The 17,395-nt window shown below is 38.6% G+C and overlaps 1 protein-coding gene across 1 annotated transcript in view; it reads right to left on the reverse strand.

Annotated features, from left to right (window-relative positions):
- Positions 1-17,395, reverse strand: part of FRK (fyn-related Src family tyrosine kinase) — a 50,580-nt gene that overhangs the window by 27,192 nt on the left and 5,993 nt on the right. Inside the window, exon 2 of the mRNA XM_010021498.1 lies at positions 72-193. Coding sequence (XP_010019800.1) covers positions 72-193 — 122 coding nt within the window. The remainder of the gene's footprint in view (positions 1-71; positions 194-17,395) is intronic.

Below are 17,395 nucleotides of genomic sequence, written 5' to 3' on the forward strand. Positions count from 1 at the left end.
CAAAAATGAAAAAGTCCAGATCACCTGAGAAATTTTTAAAACATCGCTTAAGATGAAAAACTACAATATACCTGAAAGTGAGTATTCGCCTTTTAGACTTTCGCTTTCTCGGATTAGGAAGGCTCCTGCCTTGTTTCCAGGACTTGACAGTTGTCTCTCAGCATCTGCTCGTTTGATTGGGCCAAAAAACCATCTGAACAAATAAAAAACATTAATTTTACCAGTCAGTGAAACATACCAGGAAAAAAAATAGCTTTTATAAATATGATGCATATTTACTAAAAGATAATCTGTGCTATGATAATCAGATTTCAGTAGCATGAGGGAGAAAAAAGCCAACAAGAACAACACAACAAATTTATTGCTAGAAAATATTGCTTACGTGTTTGAGTGAAATCTGGATTTTACTGCTGATGGAAGGTCCTACTGATTTCAAGGGAACGAGAAGTGATGGACTGGTCTTGTCCCAGGAAAAATTCACCAAGAAATTATGCCAAAGTTACTGTGGTAGAAATTGATTCTAAGTCCACTGATGCCACTTGAGCTATGTAGAGGTGCAGGTATTATATCCCAATATCTTAAAAGTCAAAAATTCCCTGAAACTGCAGAAAGGCTCTCAGGCTCCAAGATATAAACCACCCTGCAGCCTTCCCCATTCCACTGCCACATCAATACTTCAAATGAATTACCGGCAATTTTTCAGCTCTGCTGCTGTTAGACAAACAAAACCAGTATGTCCCTCAAGTCACTGCAAACATCTCAACATCCATGTTCTGTGAAAATCTATTCCTATCTATACCTTTTAAACCATATTTTTCTTCTTTCACTAAGCCTTGTAGGTCACAAGGACTCATTTAAGTAATAGCTTTAGTTTGCTCCTTTCAAGGTACTATTTAGCTTTTTTGCTGCTTTGTGCTTAGTGTAAATTAAATGCAAATAAGACTGAGATGAGTCAACATTTTCAACTGGGGCAGCCTTCAGCTTCCATCCAACAAACACACAAAGCTCTTTCCAAGATTAGCTCCACCCCTTATTTGAAGCAAATGGTGATAAACTGTGATCAGAAATGTGCCATATACTCACAGGACAACTCCTCTTAAATTAATCATAGCTAAACCTATTATGCAAACTTTTAAGATAAATCAATGTATCGCACCACACGTAAGCTGCCTATTCAATTAACTACTTGATTTGACAATTACTAGTGGAAAGTATGAAAGGAGTCATCAACAAAAACTACTTCAGTATCTGCAAGGCTTGTAATCATCAAGTAGAATGGAGGAAATAAATGAGACACTGGGTGACACCTTGGCTGAGCAAGCATGAGGAATGAAAAATGGGTTTGTACGAATAAAGAGGAAATACAGAGGCAAATACAGACGGCACCAACCTACACTGAATACGCTGTGTTAACAAAAGAAAATGAAATCCAGATATTTCAGACGGTGTTCCTGTCCTGTGACTTCAAGATGATTTGGATAAAATGGGCCTTGATATGTATTTGGCAAGGAGAGGAATCTCATTAGAAAGCTGGAATGTGTTAGTAATAATTTTAATTAGTTAAATGTGTTCATTAATTCAACTAATTAATTAAATTAATTCATTAATTAGACTGAAGAAAACTAAGCAATCAATGTTCAAATTTTTAACTGAGGTTCTTGTCAAAGGAATGAGAGGACAGAGTACAAGTTCAACCCTATACAAGTCCCAAAGAAAATTCACCTGCCATAAACCCTGAATTAGAATCTTTCTGAAATATCTAAATGCACCTTCTCTGAGAATAACACCTGAAAACTAACAAACTACATGCTCTGAAAAAAAATTGAACTGATATTTTTCTCCTTGAACTAGAAGATCTAACTTAGTAATATCTAAAGTGACTGATTCTCATAAGAGTGTATAAGAAGAGGTGTTTAATTTTGTGTCTCCTTTCTTCACAGGTTAAGAGGATAGAATCCTTTCAAAAGGATTTCATTTTGTACCAAAGCCAAAAAAGCTTCCAATGCATTGTTAGCAAGGTTGAATTTATGTTCAGGATAGTCACTAGTACAGACTTTCCGTGGCCCAGTAGTTGTATATACACTGGTAGTAACTCAAATCACTAAAGCTGAAAACATGAGCAGTAATACAATGTATGCAACATAAGGAAATTGTTGGTTTATTTGGGAAATACAGTTTAAAATAGTATCACACCTGAGTGTGCAAAGTCAAGTCTACAATATAGACTATCATTTTGGAACAAAATACACAAGTACTTATCATATTTAGGCATATGTATCTGTTCCTTTGATTTCAAAATATTTCAGATGATAGGGGTTTTTATATTAGTTTGGGAAAACTGTACTTACATTAATATGAATTTACTATTAAAGATTATATGGAGGATATGTAATATGTTGGTTCTGACTCCAGGTAAACTTAGCAGTTAAAAGATTCTAACTTGCAAAAGAAGATAATTAGAGCAACAGTATTTGAGAAGTGTAACTGAAGCAATTATTATGGAGAGTGAAAAGTGGACACATTGAGTATTACCTCATTTGCCTGACTTTATATGATCTGATTAAAATGTTTCAGAAAGATATAAGGAAAATTACTTTTAATAGCACTTGAATATGGGATTCTTAGTTCAAAGTCATTGGGTTTGCAATAATAATCATACAGAACCAAAAGCAATAACAGTTGTGAAAAAATAACCCCTTAACCTCAAAGCAAATAATTTAATTTGATTTCACTTTTCTTAACAGAATCACATCTGAATTTAAAATACTATTTTCATTATAAATGGAAGTTTAAATTCCTTTTATAATGCGTGAAGGGCTTATTTCAATTTCTAGTGATTGAACTTATGCTTCAAAAGGCTTAATATTTTACTTCATCCAAAAGTGTGTATCTTAGAGGGAAAAGTACTCCAAAGAGTAATAATGAATCAAAGTAATTGCTCACCTTGAGATATTGTTCTACGGGATACAAAGGACAGACCAAAGCAACACCCAATCCTTGGTGAATCTATTTCTGTTTTATAGCTCAAAGATAGATGAAGGTTTTGAAACACAATGCTTGGAAAAGAAGAATTAAAACATCAAGCACGATGCAGTGCACAAGTTATTTAACCAGTTCATTGTCTGACTTCAGCGTGCTATATCAGTACTAGACAGTTCAGGAAAAGGTTGAGTTAGCAGTTCACCCAGTTTCACTCTGAACTTCAGCTTGCAGCCAGATCACTCTGGGTCACGACTGTCAATGCAGGATCAGTAGATTACCAGGTATTGCACAAATAAGGGCATTCAGACTTGGGCATAAATCTCCATTTCTAGCAGGAGCTGTCTGGTTAGCACAGTAATGGTGCTCTTCTGTTAGTGGGACCCAGGAACATGCTTTCTTGGCTAGCACTGCATCCAACACCTCAACTCCTTTTTCAGGGTAGGATGCCAGATCTGCTTTTGAGGATTGTTTCAGCAGCTTCCTCAAAATCCCTGGTTTCCAAACCATTCATTGGTCTCAGGAACCCCTTCATTAAAAATTCCAGGCTACCTGTAGGTCACTTATCGCCACCATATATAGGAGGACTTTGAGGACAGAAAAGACTATCTATCTTCATGTAGGTGCATAACAAACACAGTCCTTACTTGGTACAGATGATGGCTCTGCTTTTTGTCTTCCTCTGCTTTGCTACATAAAAATCTGCTAAAACAAAAAAAAAGTTACTTCTATTTCTGCACCTTTTTTCTTATAATGGAAAGATACAGCAGGAACTTCTAAACTGGAAAGTAGAAGAGAGGAAGAGTAACACAGGCCAAGGGTTACTGTATGCCACATAGCCACTGACAGAATCACTAAGCAAAGGGAGGCAATGCCATACCACTGGTAAAGTTTCTGGCAACATGCCTAGAAGAACATGAAACCCCAATGGAAAGAGGAAAAACCACAAAATCCCATCCAAAAATGAGTCTGCAAAATTAGTTTGATTCCCTCTGTTCCCTCCCACTAATGCAATATCCCCATCTGATCACATCAGTGCAATGCACTCATTCAAAGCAGACACTGAAGATTTAATGGAAGATCTCAACGAATCTGGGAATTACAGGCTCTTTTTCTCTCCTGAAAGTACCTCTATCCAGCACTCAAATTTAAACCCAAACCAAAGGATTCTCAGCCATAGTCCAGAATAAAAAGCTTTCAGGGGAAACACTGGGTAGTTGGGTGTTGTTTGGTTTTTTTGCAGCATACCAAGAAGGGATGGAATCACCATCCCTGGAAGTGTTAAAAACTTTGTAGACGAGGCCCTCAGTGATATGGTTTAGTGGTGGTCTTGGCACTCCTGGGGTAATGGTTGGACTTGATAATCTTAAAAGTTTTTTCCAATCCAGCTGATTCTATGATTCTTTGGACAGTCCTTTTACAGCTTCCCCTCCACCCATTACACTGGACATCTATGCTTGCTCTCTCCTAAATCCCTAAGACATTAACTCCTGACTCTAATGCAAGGTGTGTGCTGAGCTTTAGCCAAAGCTCACCAGTCATGAGCCAGACAAAACACTTCTTGGGAGACAAGTCTTTTCTTGGGCAGACCCTTCCAGCTTTATTCAAACTGGAGCTCCAGGGTTTGTCACCCTGCTAATACTAAATCCATGCCCTAACATTAATACTAGACCTGGTCTGAGCCTTAGACTACAAGCTGCTTTTTGCAGCTTTGATCTTCCTTGGGCAGTCCCGCAGCAGCTCGAAGTTACACTGGAACACCAGTATTCATCTCTGTACTAATCCTAACCCTAGGCATGGGCTGACCCTGCATGGGCAGGGGAGTTGGAATTAGATGATCTTTAAGGTCCCTCCCAACCCAAACCATTTTATGATTCTATGAAACAGGTTATATGGCCCTCCAGAAGATTAACAGGAGTGTGTTAACTGTGCCTGTAGTACCAGGCTATGAGGAGAAGAAAAGGTTTCTTAGACTGAGAAGAATAAAAAATTACTACAATTTGAACAGTAGTCTTGAATGAGGACAAGGAAAAATAGGCACTATATGTAATGAAACCAAATATATCCCAGTTTCTTCTGGAATGAGAAAGCTTGTGCAATAACTAAAACAGATGAAGAAAAGCTTCATCGGTATATAAGGTTTGTATTTTAAATGCCTAAAAATCAACAGTCGCAGAAAGCTGTAAGTGCAAAGTCAAGAACTCCAAAGTTAGGAGATGGGAATATTAATATCACTTTCATGGCATCAATTCAGCCATTTTCAGGAAAGTCCAGTGTGATACCATCTTTAATTACATGGCCACATCCAGTGCTTCTTACAGCGTTAATATGAATGCTGATCACTGAATAGTTAGCCTCTATTTTGTTTTGTCATTGCGTAGATAGGGTTTATTTACTGTACATAGTTTAGTCTCTGCTCTCAATACAAGCTATGAAATTACATGAATAGCTAATTTCCTGGCAGCTTCTATCATAGTGTTCATGACTATAATATCTGAATGCTTTCTGAACATTCATTAATTTCTTTTTGTGGCACTTCAGCTTATAAAATTTTTAAAGTGTAGAAGCATCACAGAAAGGGACTAAGGCAATAAGACATTGTTATAAGCGTTTTCTGCTAATTTTGGATGTCTAGTTTGAAATGCCAAGGGCCTACATTTCATGGAATTTAGCATTGTGCAGTAGGTAGTAGTTTATTCAGAGAGCAACAGCTGCTACCTCCTGCATCACAAAGGACAAGGAGAGAGACATGGAAAGCTAAAGAGACAGAGAAAGAGAGACAGGGGGATCCTCTAGGATCTTACTCAGTTACATTCATCATATGACCATCCTGTGATCACTGCCCTTACTCAGCACATGGAAACCTGAACAGGCTTGCATACTCCACTCTTCACTGCCGTCATCCATGCAGGACAAAGAGTGCTGCTGAGCCAGCTTTTAATCCATGCCAGGTTTGCAGTCTGCTGTGGGTAAACAGTAGTGCAGGAGCAGGGACAGAAGTTTACCAAGGGTGCCACCAGCACGTCCTCTCTGACCTGAGAGGAAGGGTCCAAGCACTTGCTAGGTTTTACCAAAATATCAAAAAGATAGAAACCAGCTGTCAAATTCTAATGAATGTGTTCAGTTACCACATAATTTTATTTTCAAAGGCCTGGTTAGTTCGAAGCAAAGTTGTCCTAAATAGCATAAAAGCACACACTTTTAATTAGCAATGTCCCCTACCAAGTATCAAGCCCTTCCTCCAAAGTACATACACAAAGAATTTCTCATATTGTTCTGAGCTATTTTTTTTTGCTTTTAGGGAGAGAAAGAGGCAGCATGCGCCTGGCATCAACCCTGGAAATTTCACGTCCAATCAGGAAAAGCCTAGAAAAATTATAAGCCACTAAACAAGCTCTTCTGATAGAAAATATTTGTCTGACTTAATTATAGGACTAATGAAGTAATGTAATTCCTCCAACAGCTGACAGTTCAAGAAATTAGGAAATATCACTGCAAAGATGAAAGCTTTCCAGATATAACAGAGTTAAGAAACAGATGTGCTTTACAAATAATGAACAGCATGCGTGAAGGAGAGCGTGGGAGATGAGCACTGGCTGCTTCAATTTTCCCTTTATAGTCTACAAGTGAATCTGATGATGGCATCAGAAAAAAACCCCAAACAAACAAAAAAAAGAAAATAAAAAAAAGAGAAAAGGAAAGAGAAGAGGAAAAGAAAAAAGAAAAGGAAAGGAAAGGAAAGGAAAAGAAAGGAAAGGAAAGGAAAGGAAAGGAAAGGAAAGGAAAGGAAAGGAAAGGAAAGGAAAGGAAAGGAAAGGAAAGGAAAGGAAAGGAAAGGAAAGGAAAGGAAAGGAAAGGAAAGGAAAGGAAAGGAAAGGAAAGGAAAGGAAAGGAAAGGAAAGGAAAGGAAAGGAAAGGAAAGGAAAGGAAAGAAAAGGAAAGAAAAGGAAAGAAAAGAACACACTGCAAAACCAGTCAGACTAAACAATGAAGATGAAAAGTTGCAAAGATTCCTTTCATGAGTATTTTCAAAAACCGAAAGCCTTCCCAGTGATAGCACAAGAATCTACATAGTGAAAGGTCCAGGATTCCTCTAGATTTCGCATACTTTCACTGACCAGAGGCTGGAAAATCAAAGATTTGGTTTCAGGCCCTTTGGAAACTGAACCCTTCCTCTTTAATTCCTTCTACAGACTTCCCTGGGATTGTTTTAATGCTATCTCTCATTGTCATTTATTATCAGATACTGAACAATGCATGGGGCAAAGACAAAATTTAAGAGGAAGGAATTTGAAGCTAATAATAAAGGAATATATAGAACACTGCAGGAGAGAGGGAGAAAACAGGACAGCAAAAATTCAGAGCAGAGAGGACTGTAGAATATTATCAAATGGATGGAGGGAGAGAAGGGAGGAAGTCAGAGCTAACAGGCAACAGTGAAGAGAAAACAAATACAAGACAAAACTGAGGACTGCATTTATTGCCCAAGGGTTATAACCTCCTGCTGCCTGAGCTGCTGCACCTGCTCAGCAAATGCTGGTTATCCTGCTCCTACAGGGATGTGTCTCTGGCAGCAATTTCAGTCCTACTTGGGTAAACAAGTTCACAGAATATCTCTTGAACCAATTGCCCGGATTAACTCTCACTGTAAGGATTGTTCTCTACATGTCTTTTCCCTTTCTCTTTCTTAGTTCACCAAACGAGTCATGTTTATACCTGCCAAGAGAATACTTTAACATTCATTTTCATCATACATTTATTTACTAGAGGTCACTGCTAAATGTACTGTTTTAAACCTTACTCACTGAAGTCCCATCATCAACAAATGAGTCAGATTAAGTCCTTCACCGAATGCTTAGGTAACAAGAACATTCTGTATCTACATAAGTAAATCAGTTAAAATCTTAACACACTGCAGAAAGTAGTTGACTTGGACAATAACCGAAATACTAAATCATTTACAATGTACATGTGTACTAACGCAATTCAGTTCTGATTACTTATTTACCATAATCAGAAACTAGTTTCCTCCAACTGAAACCAGAAATTCAGGTTTTCAGGAGTGGTTATGTAGGGCAGCACACTTAAGCTTTCGCAACCAGAATGAATTTGCTTCCTGCGTAAAGACCTGAGTCATGTATACGGCTCAGATCCTTGTTGTTGAATAACTTACCACAATCTAAAACGAAGACTAACCACATGCTTTCTGTGTGGGACCTGGAGCTTCTGAGTCTTTTCACAATGGCAGTAGATGGAATAAGTCTGTTTTTCTTTCCACATGGGAAAACATAGAACATGTTAATAGCTGTGAAAAACTGGAGGCTTATTTCTACACGATGTAAGCAGGAAAGATCTATCAAAATGACAGAGCAGCATCAGTTTATGTTATGTTTTATGTAGAAGTCTGCCTGTATGCTTGAAAGTGACAGTCTGTCTGTAGCAGCAGACTGCAGGTTCCACTGTATTTTCCATATTTCAGATCCACAGTGTGATTTTTCTTTAAATAACCATTACAATGTGAAATACAGTTTTGGAAAGTAACAGATCTCATTTTGCTCTTTGCTTTTGGATAACATTTTGTTAATGTTCTCGTCAACAGATTATAGCTGACTGGTTGGCATTTCTCCATAAGCACTAAATTTATGTTATACTTGAGAAAATTTTATTGATGAGATGGCAGAATATGAGGTGATAACAGAAAAGATGTAGAAGCAAAAAAAGGGAAAGAAAATTAGGTTATTCTCATATATTTACTAAACAAAATATAGCTTAACTTGTGAATGTATTCCATTCAAAAATTTTTCACATTTAAAGTTTTTCTGGTTTCTGTTTTTAAATGGAGTTTCCATCAAAATATAATAATTTTTTCTTTTCAATTTTTTTTTCAGAAGGAACTAGGTTATTTGAAAACAAAATACAACCAAGCAATACCCTTCATTTTATTTCATATGATGTGAAATATTTTGATTTGATACAAAATTAAAATGGAGGACTCTTGAGAAGCATTGCTGTTTCTTTCTTCCAGGAGAAGGAAGGGATTTTTCCTTTCTCCCTTCCCATACTTATTTGACCATGAACATGAGCATAAGGACACAAGTGATACATTCATCCATGAAACAGGGGATCCTTTACAGAATCATCATAGAATCATAGAATGTTTTGTGTTGGAAGGGACCTTAAAGATCATCTAGTTCCAACCCCCCTACCTCACAAGGTTTACACAGGCCCACTTTTCAAGCATGTCAAGGTCCCTCTGGATGGCATCCCTTCCCTCCTGCGTATCAACTGAGCCACACAGCTTGGTGTCATCAGCAAACTTGCTGAGGGTGTACTCAATCCCACTGTCCATGCTGCTGACAAAGATGTTGAACAGCATCCATCCCAATACCAACCCCCAAGGACTGCCACTTGTCACTGGTCTCCACTTAAACATCGAGATGTTGACGGAAACTCTTTGAGTGTGACCACACAGCTAATTCCTTAATCACCAAGTGGTCCATCTATCAAATCCATGCCTCTACAGTTTAGAGACAAGAATGTCTTGTGGGACAAACGCTTTGCACAAGTCCAGGTAGATGACGTCAGTCACTCTTCCCTTATCCACCAACGCTGTAACTCCATTTTAGAAGGCCACCAAATTTGTCAGGCATGATTTGCCCTTAGTAAAGCCATGTTGGCTGTCACCAGTCACCTCCTTATCTTCCATGAACCTTAGCATAGTTTCCAGGAGGATCTGCTCTGTTATCTTGCCAGGCACAGAGATGAGACTGTCCATCGTATAGTTCCCCAGGTCTTCCCTTTCTCCCTTTTTAAAAATGGGTACTATGTTTCCCCTTTTCCAGTCAGTGAGAACTTCACCAGACTGCCACAACTTCTCAAATATGATGGACAGTTGTTTAGCCACTTCATCTGCCAGTTCCCTCAGAACCCACAGATGCTCCCATGACTTGTGCACCTTCAGGTTCCTTAGATGGTCTCATACCTGATCTTCTACAGCACACAGTTCTTCATTCTCCCAGTCCCTGCCTTTGCCTTCTGCAACTTGAGCCATGTGGCTGAAACACTTGCAGGTGAAAACTGAGGCAAAAATGTCATTCAGTATCTCAGCCTTCTATGTGTCCCGTGTGACCAGTTCTCCCATTTCCTTCTGGAGAGGGCCCACATTTTTCCTAGTCTTCTTTTTACCACTCACATACCCACAGAAGATTTCCTTGTGGCCCTTGGCAACCCTGGCCAGAGTTAATTCTATCAGGGCTTTAGCTTTAAAATGAGTTAAAATGAAGCAATTTAAACCTATTTATGCCTATGTCTCTAACATACCACAGTCACTATTTTGTTGGGATATACAACATACACAGATGCTCACATACAGTAATTTGGAGAATGTACCACTGTTACAACAGAGTTACTCCTTTTGGGACTGAATTTATGTGAGCTACCACCAAAATTAGGCAGACCCTTTGCTACCAGATCTTTTTAGCAAGATGGGAAATTTCAGATTATTGACAGGAAAAAAGCTTTATACTTCTAAACTCAAGGACCAGATTCACCCTACTTACATTGTGTAGTAATGTAAGTAGCCTTTTTAAAAAACATATTTTGATTTTACTACTCAATGAAATCTTGACTTTAACCCTGAACAGTAGCTTACTCCACACAATCCCAATGACTGCAATGTAACCATAGTAAATATGTGGAACATCCACTTACCCTGGTAGACTGACCTTGCGTATAACTAGGACCAAAAAGGAGCCCTAGATTGCACTAACAAATCACTGGGGGAGCCCAGATGAAGAAACTGCAGGAGGTTACTAGCTCATGAGAAGAGGGCAGCAGATGTGTCAAAGAGGACTCTGAGCATCTGAAGTCTGCTTTGGTCGGAGAAACATCTTTGTTTTGTGTCACTCCATTGTTTTTGTTGGAAATAATAATCTGTGCCTTAAAGAAAGGGCCTGACAGGGCTTTAGGGACTTTTACAGTAAATATCTGTGTGGGATTGTTTGGATACGGTAATGTTTAACAGTGAATAAGTGTGGGGAAAAACACCACAAAGGTAGGCATTTCCTCTTACACTCTAGAACAAATTTACTGTCTTGTAAATGTACACAAAGATTACTTGAGCATTAGTCTAAAAGATCCATGACATGTTGTGTATAAACCTTTTTAGTAAGTACTACATTAGGCCAGAACTGTACTGTTCTGTGATTCTGTTGTAATTTTTCAATAGTTGATAATAGCAGTTGACTGTGCTGCAAACATGGAAATTAATTTGCTCTGAGTCTTTGGGATGACAAACCACTGCACTTTTGGCCACTCATGCACTCTGTAATGACTGGGAAGTAACTATTTCTTCTCTAGGGATAGTATTACAAGGCCTAGTGCATGAAATCTGTAAATTAACATAGCTCACACAATACTAATTTCACTGCAGGATAGGAACAATAGGTAACAAACCAGTAACGAAATCACAATCTGAGTTAATTTTCAGTAATCTCCATAAATAAATCTCATCCTTTGAGTCCCCACTTTGCTATTGTGCAATTAATTTCAACATTTGCATTCATTCTTCATAATATTGGTCATCTGCATGCTGTATCATTTAAACTGGTTTGAAGTTCTATAGGAGAAAATAAATGGTACATTAAAGTGATATTGTATTTTTTTTTCTGTGGTGATTTAGTTACATAAGCCCCTGGTATTCCTCCAACTTAAGAAACTAAATTCAATCATCAAAGTTTGCTCCCAGTAGTGGTTTTGTACCTAGATAAGGACTTCATTTCATTTAAACATTGTTCTAAAACAACTTGTCTTTGGGGTCAATGAAAGGCTACCATTGGCTTTAATGTGCATTGCTTTGGGATGTTGAGTGTGAAATATAGCCATATAATCACACCCCTCCTTAAAAAACTTAAACTGTGTTCCTCAGACGTTATTTCTGCTGGATAGAGTTTTCCAAATAGTGTTGTAAAATCTTTCATCAATGCTAGTAGTACCTGTATGCATTTGTTAGCACAAATGAACAAAAGTACTGATTTACTGCCATAATATACTCTAAAAGTAGCAATAACTCTGCTATTCATAACAACTGAGGAATAAAGTTGAAACCTTGAGGTAGCCTTAATGTTAACATGGTAGAGAGAACACAAAAAACATCAACAGATTTAACATTAAGGGAAACTCAAAAGGACAAGAAAATGTTCAATCATACATTCACTTAAAACCATTACAGCTTCCAAAAGCACTCAATTGATTTTCTCAAGAAAATCATTCCTGGGAAATTATTTTCTTTTCTCACAGGGAAACTCACCTCAGTACAGAAGTAATGAAGAAACCCTCAGAAAGAAAAAGCCCTACCTTGCCTGCACAGGACACTGGTGGCAGAGGAGATCTCTCCTTCCATTTTGTGCTAAGCTCTCAGACATTCACTTGGGCACACATCTCTCAGCCTATTTCCAGCAGTCTGAGCAGACTGGTACCCTCTGTCAAGTCAACTTTCAGTGGAGATCAACCAGGTCATTCTGTCCCCAGGGGTCTCGAAAAGGAACTGTGCAGTCTGGCACTCCCAGGTGACCCTGAGCCAAACAACAGAATGGTTCTTTCACATGGTGACAAATTTCTTAACCAAATGGTCTCCAGGTTTTCAGGGTAACCTTTTCAGGGTGATAGGTGGGAAGGGTGACACACTAAAGACACCTTTGACTTCCAGAAAGAAAGCACATCAAAGTCCATATCAGTCGGTATATTATCAGCCCAAAACCCACACACATGGTTTCTTTTCTAAGAGATCACAACACCATGTCAGAAAGGCATGCCAGCATCAAAGCAAGTTTCTGGGTGATTTTTCAAACATTCTAGCTCTTTAATAAGAACAAGATCTCATTTTCTCTTTTCTTTCCTTCCAGGAATTCAGAAAACTAATCATTATCTTTCTAAACTAATCAAGTTGTCATTCTGGAACAGCAAAAAACATCAGGTGACTTTCTACAGATGAAAATGATACTGATTCATCCATGTCAGGGGCTGCGAATATACACATACTTCTAAGCATAAATCTGCAGGAGTTTGGGAAAAGCATACAATAAAAGGAATAGAAAGCCAAGACACTTTTTTAAGCAGAGGTAAAGAAGACCACTAAGGGGATTTGGTAGCAACCACCTCCTCCAGCTGCTGCATTCCAGGGACCTTCTGCTCGGCCACTGGACCCCAGACCAGGGGACACAGGCTGTCTGCCCATGCTGAGGAATGTGGCTGGTGCTTTCTCATTTGCCAGTTCAATCAGCTGTGGAGATGCATATGTGTCTCAGAAACACACAGACGCACAGAGGGGACACTGACATGGCCTGTCACACTGTCTGCTGCAGACAAGGTGCTGCATTCAACCGCACCCATGTACAGGGCTCACATAAAACACAAGCACAGTCCCTTCCTCTTCCTCTCAGCTGGCAAAGCCAGAAGTTCACTAGTGACGACACACGCCTCTCTCTAGATTCACAAGCACACGCACATTTGTGGACCTCCCCCCTCAAATACGGGCACAGACCATCTCTCCATCCAACAACCCTGACCTGATCCCAGCCCCTCTTACCCACGCTCAGCTCATGCAAGCAGGTCCCCCCAACAGCTGATTTTGAGACACACCAATGGCTAGTGCCTGAGACCTCTACCCACTCCAGCATCTGGCACTGAGATCTGACTCGCTATGGCAGATGACACCACAGGCCAGGGGCACCTACAGCCTGGCTCTGACCCCAGTTGCTGGCCCAGTACCCACCCAGTCACACCAGTCCCCACATAGCTGACAGTCCTTGCAGCAGTCACACATGGGACAGAGCGTAAGGTCACACTCTTAGGGAATCAAGAGTATAACAGAGAGAGAGTGAAGAAAGGATTTAATGAGAAGGCAGAATGTGGTGACCAGGCACAGGGCTCAGCCAGACAAAGGTACTGACTGTTCCTATTTTACATGTGAACAGCATCTTTTATACCCCTTTCTGTCTATCCCCTCTTTATTCCTATCTGATCCTTTTAGCCTAAACCTTGCTTTATCACTTGACAGAGCCCCACAAACACCTGCAACATCCTGGACTCCCAGGTTTAAATCCTTATCAGTTGCAAAGTCCAAGTTTGCATGCTGTTTCTTGATAGCCCATCAGTAAGTGTGACTGACTGGGTTTATTTCTGATTATTGTCTTTGTTAACATTAATCAGTCAGGTTTGGTGTTTCTGTGTGTTTTGTTACGGGCAAAGTCTCCTGATAATCTTGTTGAAAAAGAAACATTCTCACACTCCACATACCTTTATTGGTGAGTGTGACTGAGCAGGTTTGTCCTCATCACCACCTCCCTTCTCACATGTCCCTCAGGTTTGTCTCTGCAGGTTCTTATCTATGGCTTCTTTCACCACATACCCTTACGGGAGAAGAGACTCCTCCCATACACCCTTACAGAGACTTCCACTAACTGAAAAGATCAGTAGTTTCAAAAGATTGAGGTCTGTGAGTTCTCATCATTTCTGAACTTTATCGTATATATTCATTCCCACATCTGAGCCTTGGAGGTCTTTTTTCCCTCTTGTTTCACAGGTTTCAAAAGGTGTGCTGCAAAAACATTGGTGCTATAAATACTGAAAAATGTTATTAATTAAACTAGCAACGTACCTGCTTTAGTGAGAGAAAGCTAAGGGAAAATGTTTACTGATGTTATTGCAGATAAATTTATAATGTAAAATAATATAGATTATAGAGCAGTCTGCATACAAATAATGAAAATGTTGATTAGTGCCATCTTTTATGGAACCAACATGTATTATTTAATTCACTCCTTTGTTTTTCCAATTTTTGTTAGGATCAGTGTACCAACATGGAAAAAACATATTTCTGTTTGATTTAAGTGATAAAGAAAAGGAATGCATTCATGATCAATATTTTGTCTGATCTTCTGAAAAGCTATTTCCAGATGAATTCTAGGCATGTATGGAGAATTGAAAGCTGCAAAGATGTGGATTTCCATTTTGATGTCTTGTAACTCTTTTGGGTTTTTTTACAGAGTTCTGAGGTGCAAACTTGCATGTCAACATTTAAGAAAATGCCAGTGAGGAATAAGCTTCTTAACTAAAGAAGTTTAATCTCTTATTTTTAAAGTTCTAACACAAGAAGGGTCTTCAAATATGTCCCATATAGTTCTATTTAAAAATCACTGAAAACTGGTTTTTTCTCATATGCAGTAGTAAACATATATTTCACCTTTTTTAAACAGCACCTAATAAATCATATTCTTTCTTTGCTATGCATACTTTGCTTGCATAACTTGAAAAGGAACAAAACATTTTATTACAGAAAAGCATCTGAATCCTGATTAATCATATTTTTTCTACTAATCTGTTTTAAAATTAAAGTGCAGGTAAATTTTTTGTTGTCTAAACCAGGCTACAAGAAGGCTGCATCATTATTATGTTTGCACGAAGTATCTCTGCTGTAGCCTCATGTTAGAAGATAACGTGTGTAAGATAACAACAGGACACATCCTGGGTTTAGTTCTGCATCTTTGATAGGAAGCAAAATGAACTGACAGGTAAATCCACGAGAGTAAACACTGAGGTCTGCAGGCCTGGCTGACTCTGGTTCATTAGGGTAGATGGGTCAGGCAGGTGTGGTCTGTAAAGAACTGGTCCCTGAACTTGACAGGGACCTGTTCAGCTCTGTAAATTCCTTTTGTGCCTATTTATTTTGATCTTGGGTCTTTTTGAGTCACTCATGACTAAGCAAGCACCAATCTGGAAAAAAATGCCAAACACTTGTTTAGGAACACAAAACTTTCTGCAGTGATGACAGCTAGTTTTGTAGGGTTTGGATTTTGGTTTCTGTTGTTTCATTGTGGGTTTGGGGTTTTTTCCTAATAGCTTGGTCTTTGCTCACAGGTGGGAATAAAGAATTGTGCAGTGTCAACACCTACACTTTTGCTAAACAGACTTGACAATAGGTCTGTAATTAGACATGGCAGTGATGTACCCTCTGACATTGCTTATACAACAGTTCCAGCCTCTGGTGAAGTGTAGAGGGAACAAAGATCAAAGAAAGTGGACGGGCCTGTGGACTTTTCATAAACTCCTTTTTTAAACACAATAATGGGGCTAGAGGGGCCATTGGTTTGACCTTGAAGGATATCTCTTATGTTTTTGTGACTTAATTTCTTCAATACAGATATGATCCTACATCAAGAAAGTCCTGAAGTCTTCTAAAAACCATCAGTGCTTTTTACATGTTACAAAATGATTCTTCACAGAGATACATGACCTAGTTGGTTTAAAATCAGCCCAGCTTTAGAACTTCTTAGCCTGGCTGAACTGTTGGTTACTATTTTTCAGTTCTAAACCTTCTCAAAGATCAGTCATCTTTGCAGAGTTCTCTATTGAGCCTAATGGAAAACCATCAAAGGCAACTACTGAGGGAACAGCAACCATTGTACAATACCTGGCAAATGTTTTTGCAACAACATTGCTCCAAACCAGCTAATCTGGGCTAGCACACACAATGCATATTCCTACTGAGTCTGAAGAAAAAACATCAAAGAGGACTATTGAGTTATTCTGACTTTCTAGTCTTTCTTTTTTCCAAAAGGCACTGTAAAGGCCACCTGGGTTTCACAGTGCACTAAGAAAAGCTAACTGGCTATGTCTGCAGGTTTTAAGAATATTGCTTCTGGTCTTCCCATGAATTATTGTCAAATCTTTCACAACAGGGTAATGGAAACTAGTATATTATTATTATAATGTATAATGTACACATTAATTTCAAATAAAAACAAGGTAGAAAGAAATTTCTTCATTTCTCAGAATTTAAATAGGCAAGGTTGTATATTTAGAAAACCACATGCCGAGAAAATAGGTGAATTAATTTAGACAAGTTTGCATGAATTGCTCATCTACAATGCCATAATTCCTTCCACCTTTCTGAGCAGAGACACACATTTTCTGGACATGGGTATACACATGGATGTCTAAATACTGCTGGCATTTGAAAAATCTGATGTTTCATAGTACTGTAAACCACATCCTTTTGTGTTCAGTGTATCTTGGCATATTTAAGAAAAGAGCAAAACTGAAGACAAAGTTTGAGATGTGCTTGAAGACAGCACTGGAATGCTCAACCACAACTAAACAAGTTAAGCGACTAAATTCATTGTCTTTCTATAGTATTCAATCATTTAAATTCAAGAAAGGCACTCCAAAACATGCATGGAAGTTCTAAATTTTGGATACTTGAGATGCTATAAACACAAGGTCAAAAAACCTCAAAGGCATGATCTTCTGGCTTTGCAATACACACATATTTTCACAGGGCTGTTTTGCATGGTCTTGAAAGTATCAGTCTTACAAACTTTGTGTTGTATGTGTACATGTGCATGCACACACAAAAGCA

This window comes from Nestor notabilis, unplaced genomic scaffold (genome assembly GCF_000696875.1).
Source record: "Nestor notabilis isolate BGI_N333 unplaced genomic scaffold, ASM69687v1 scaffold20129, whole genome shotgun sequence".
Lineage (NCBI taxonomy): Eukaryota > Metazoa > Chordata > Aves > Psittaciformes > Psittacidae > Nestor > Nestor notabilis.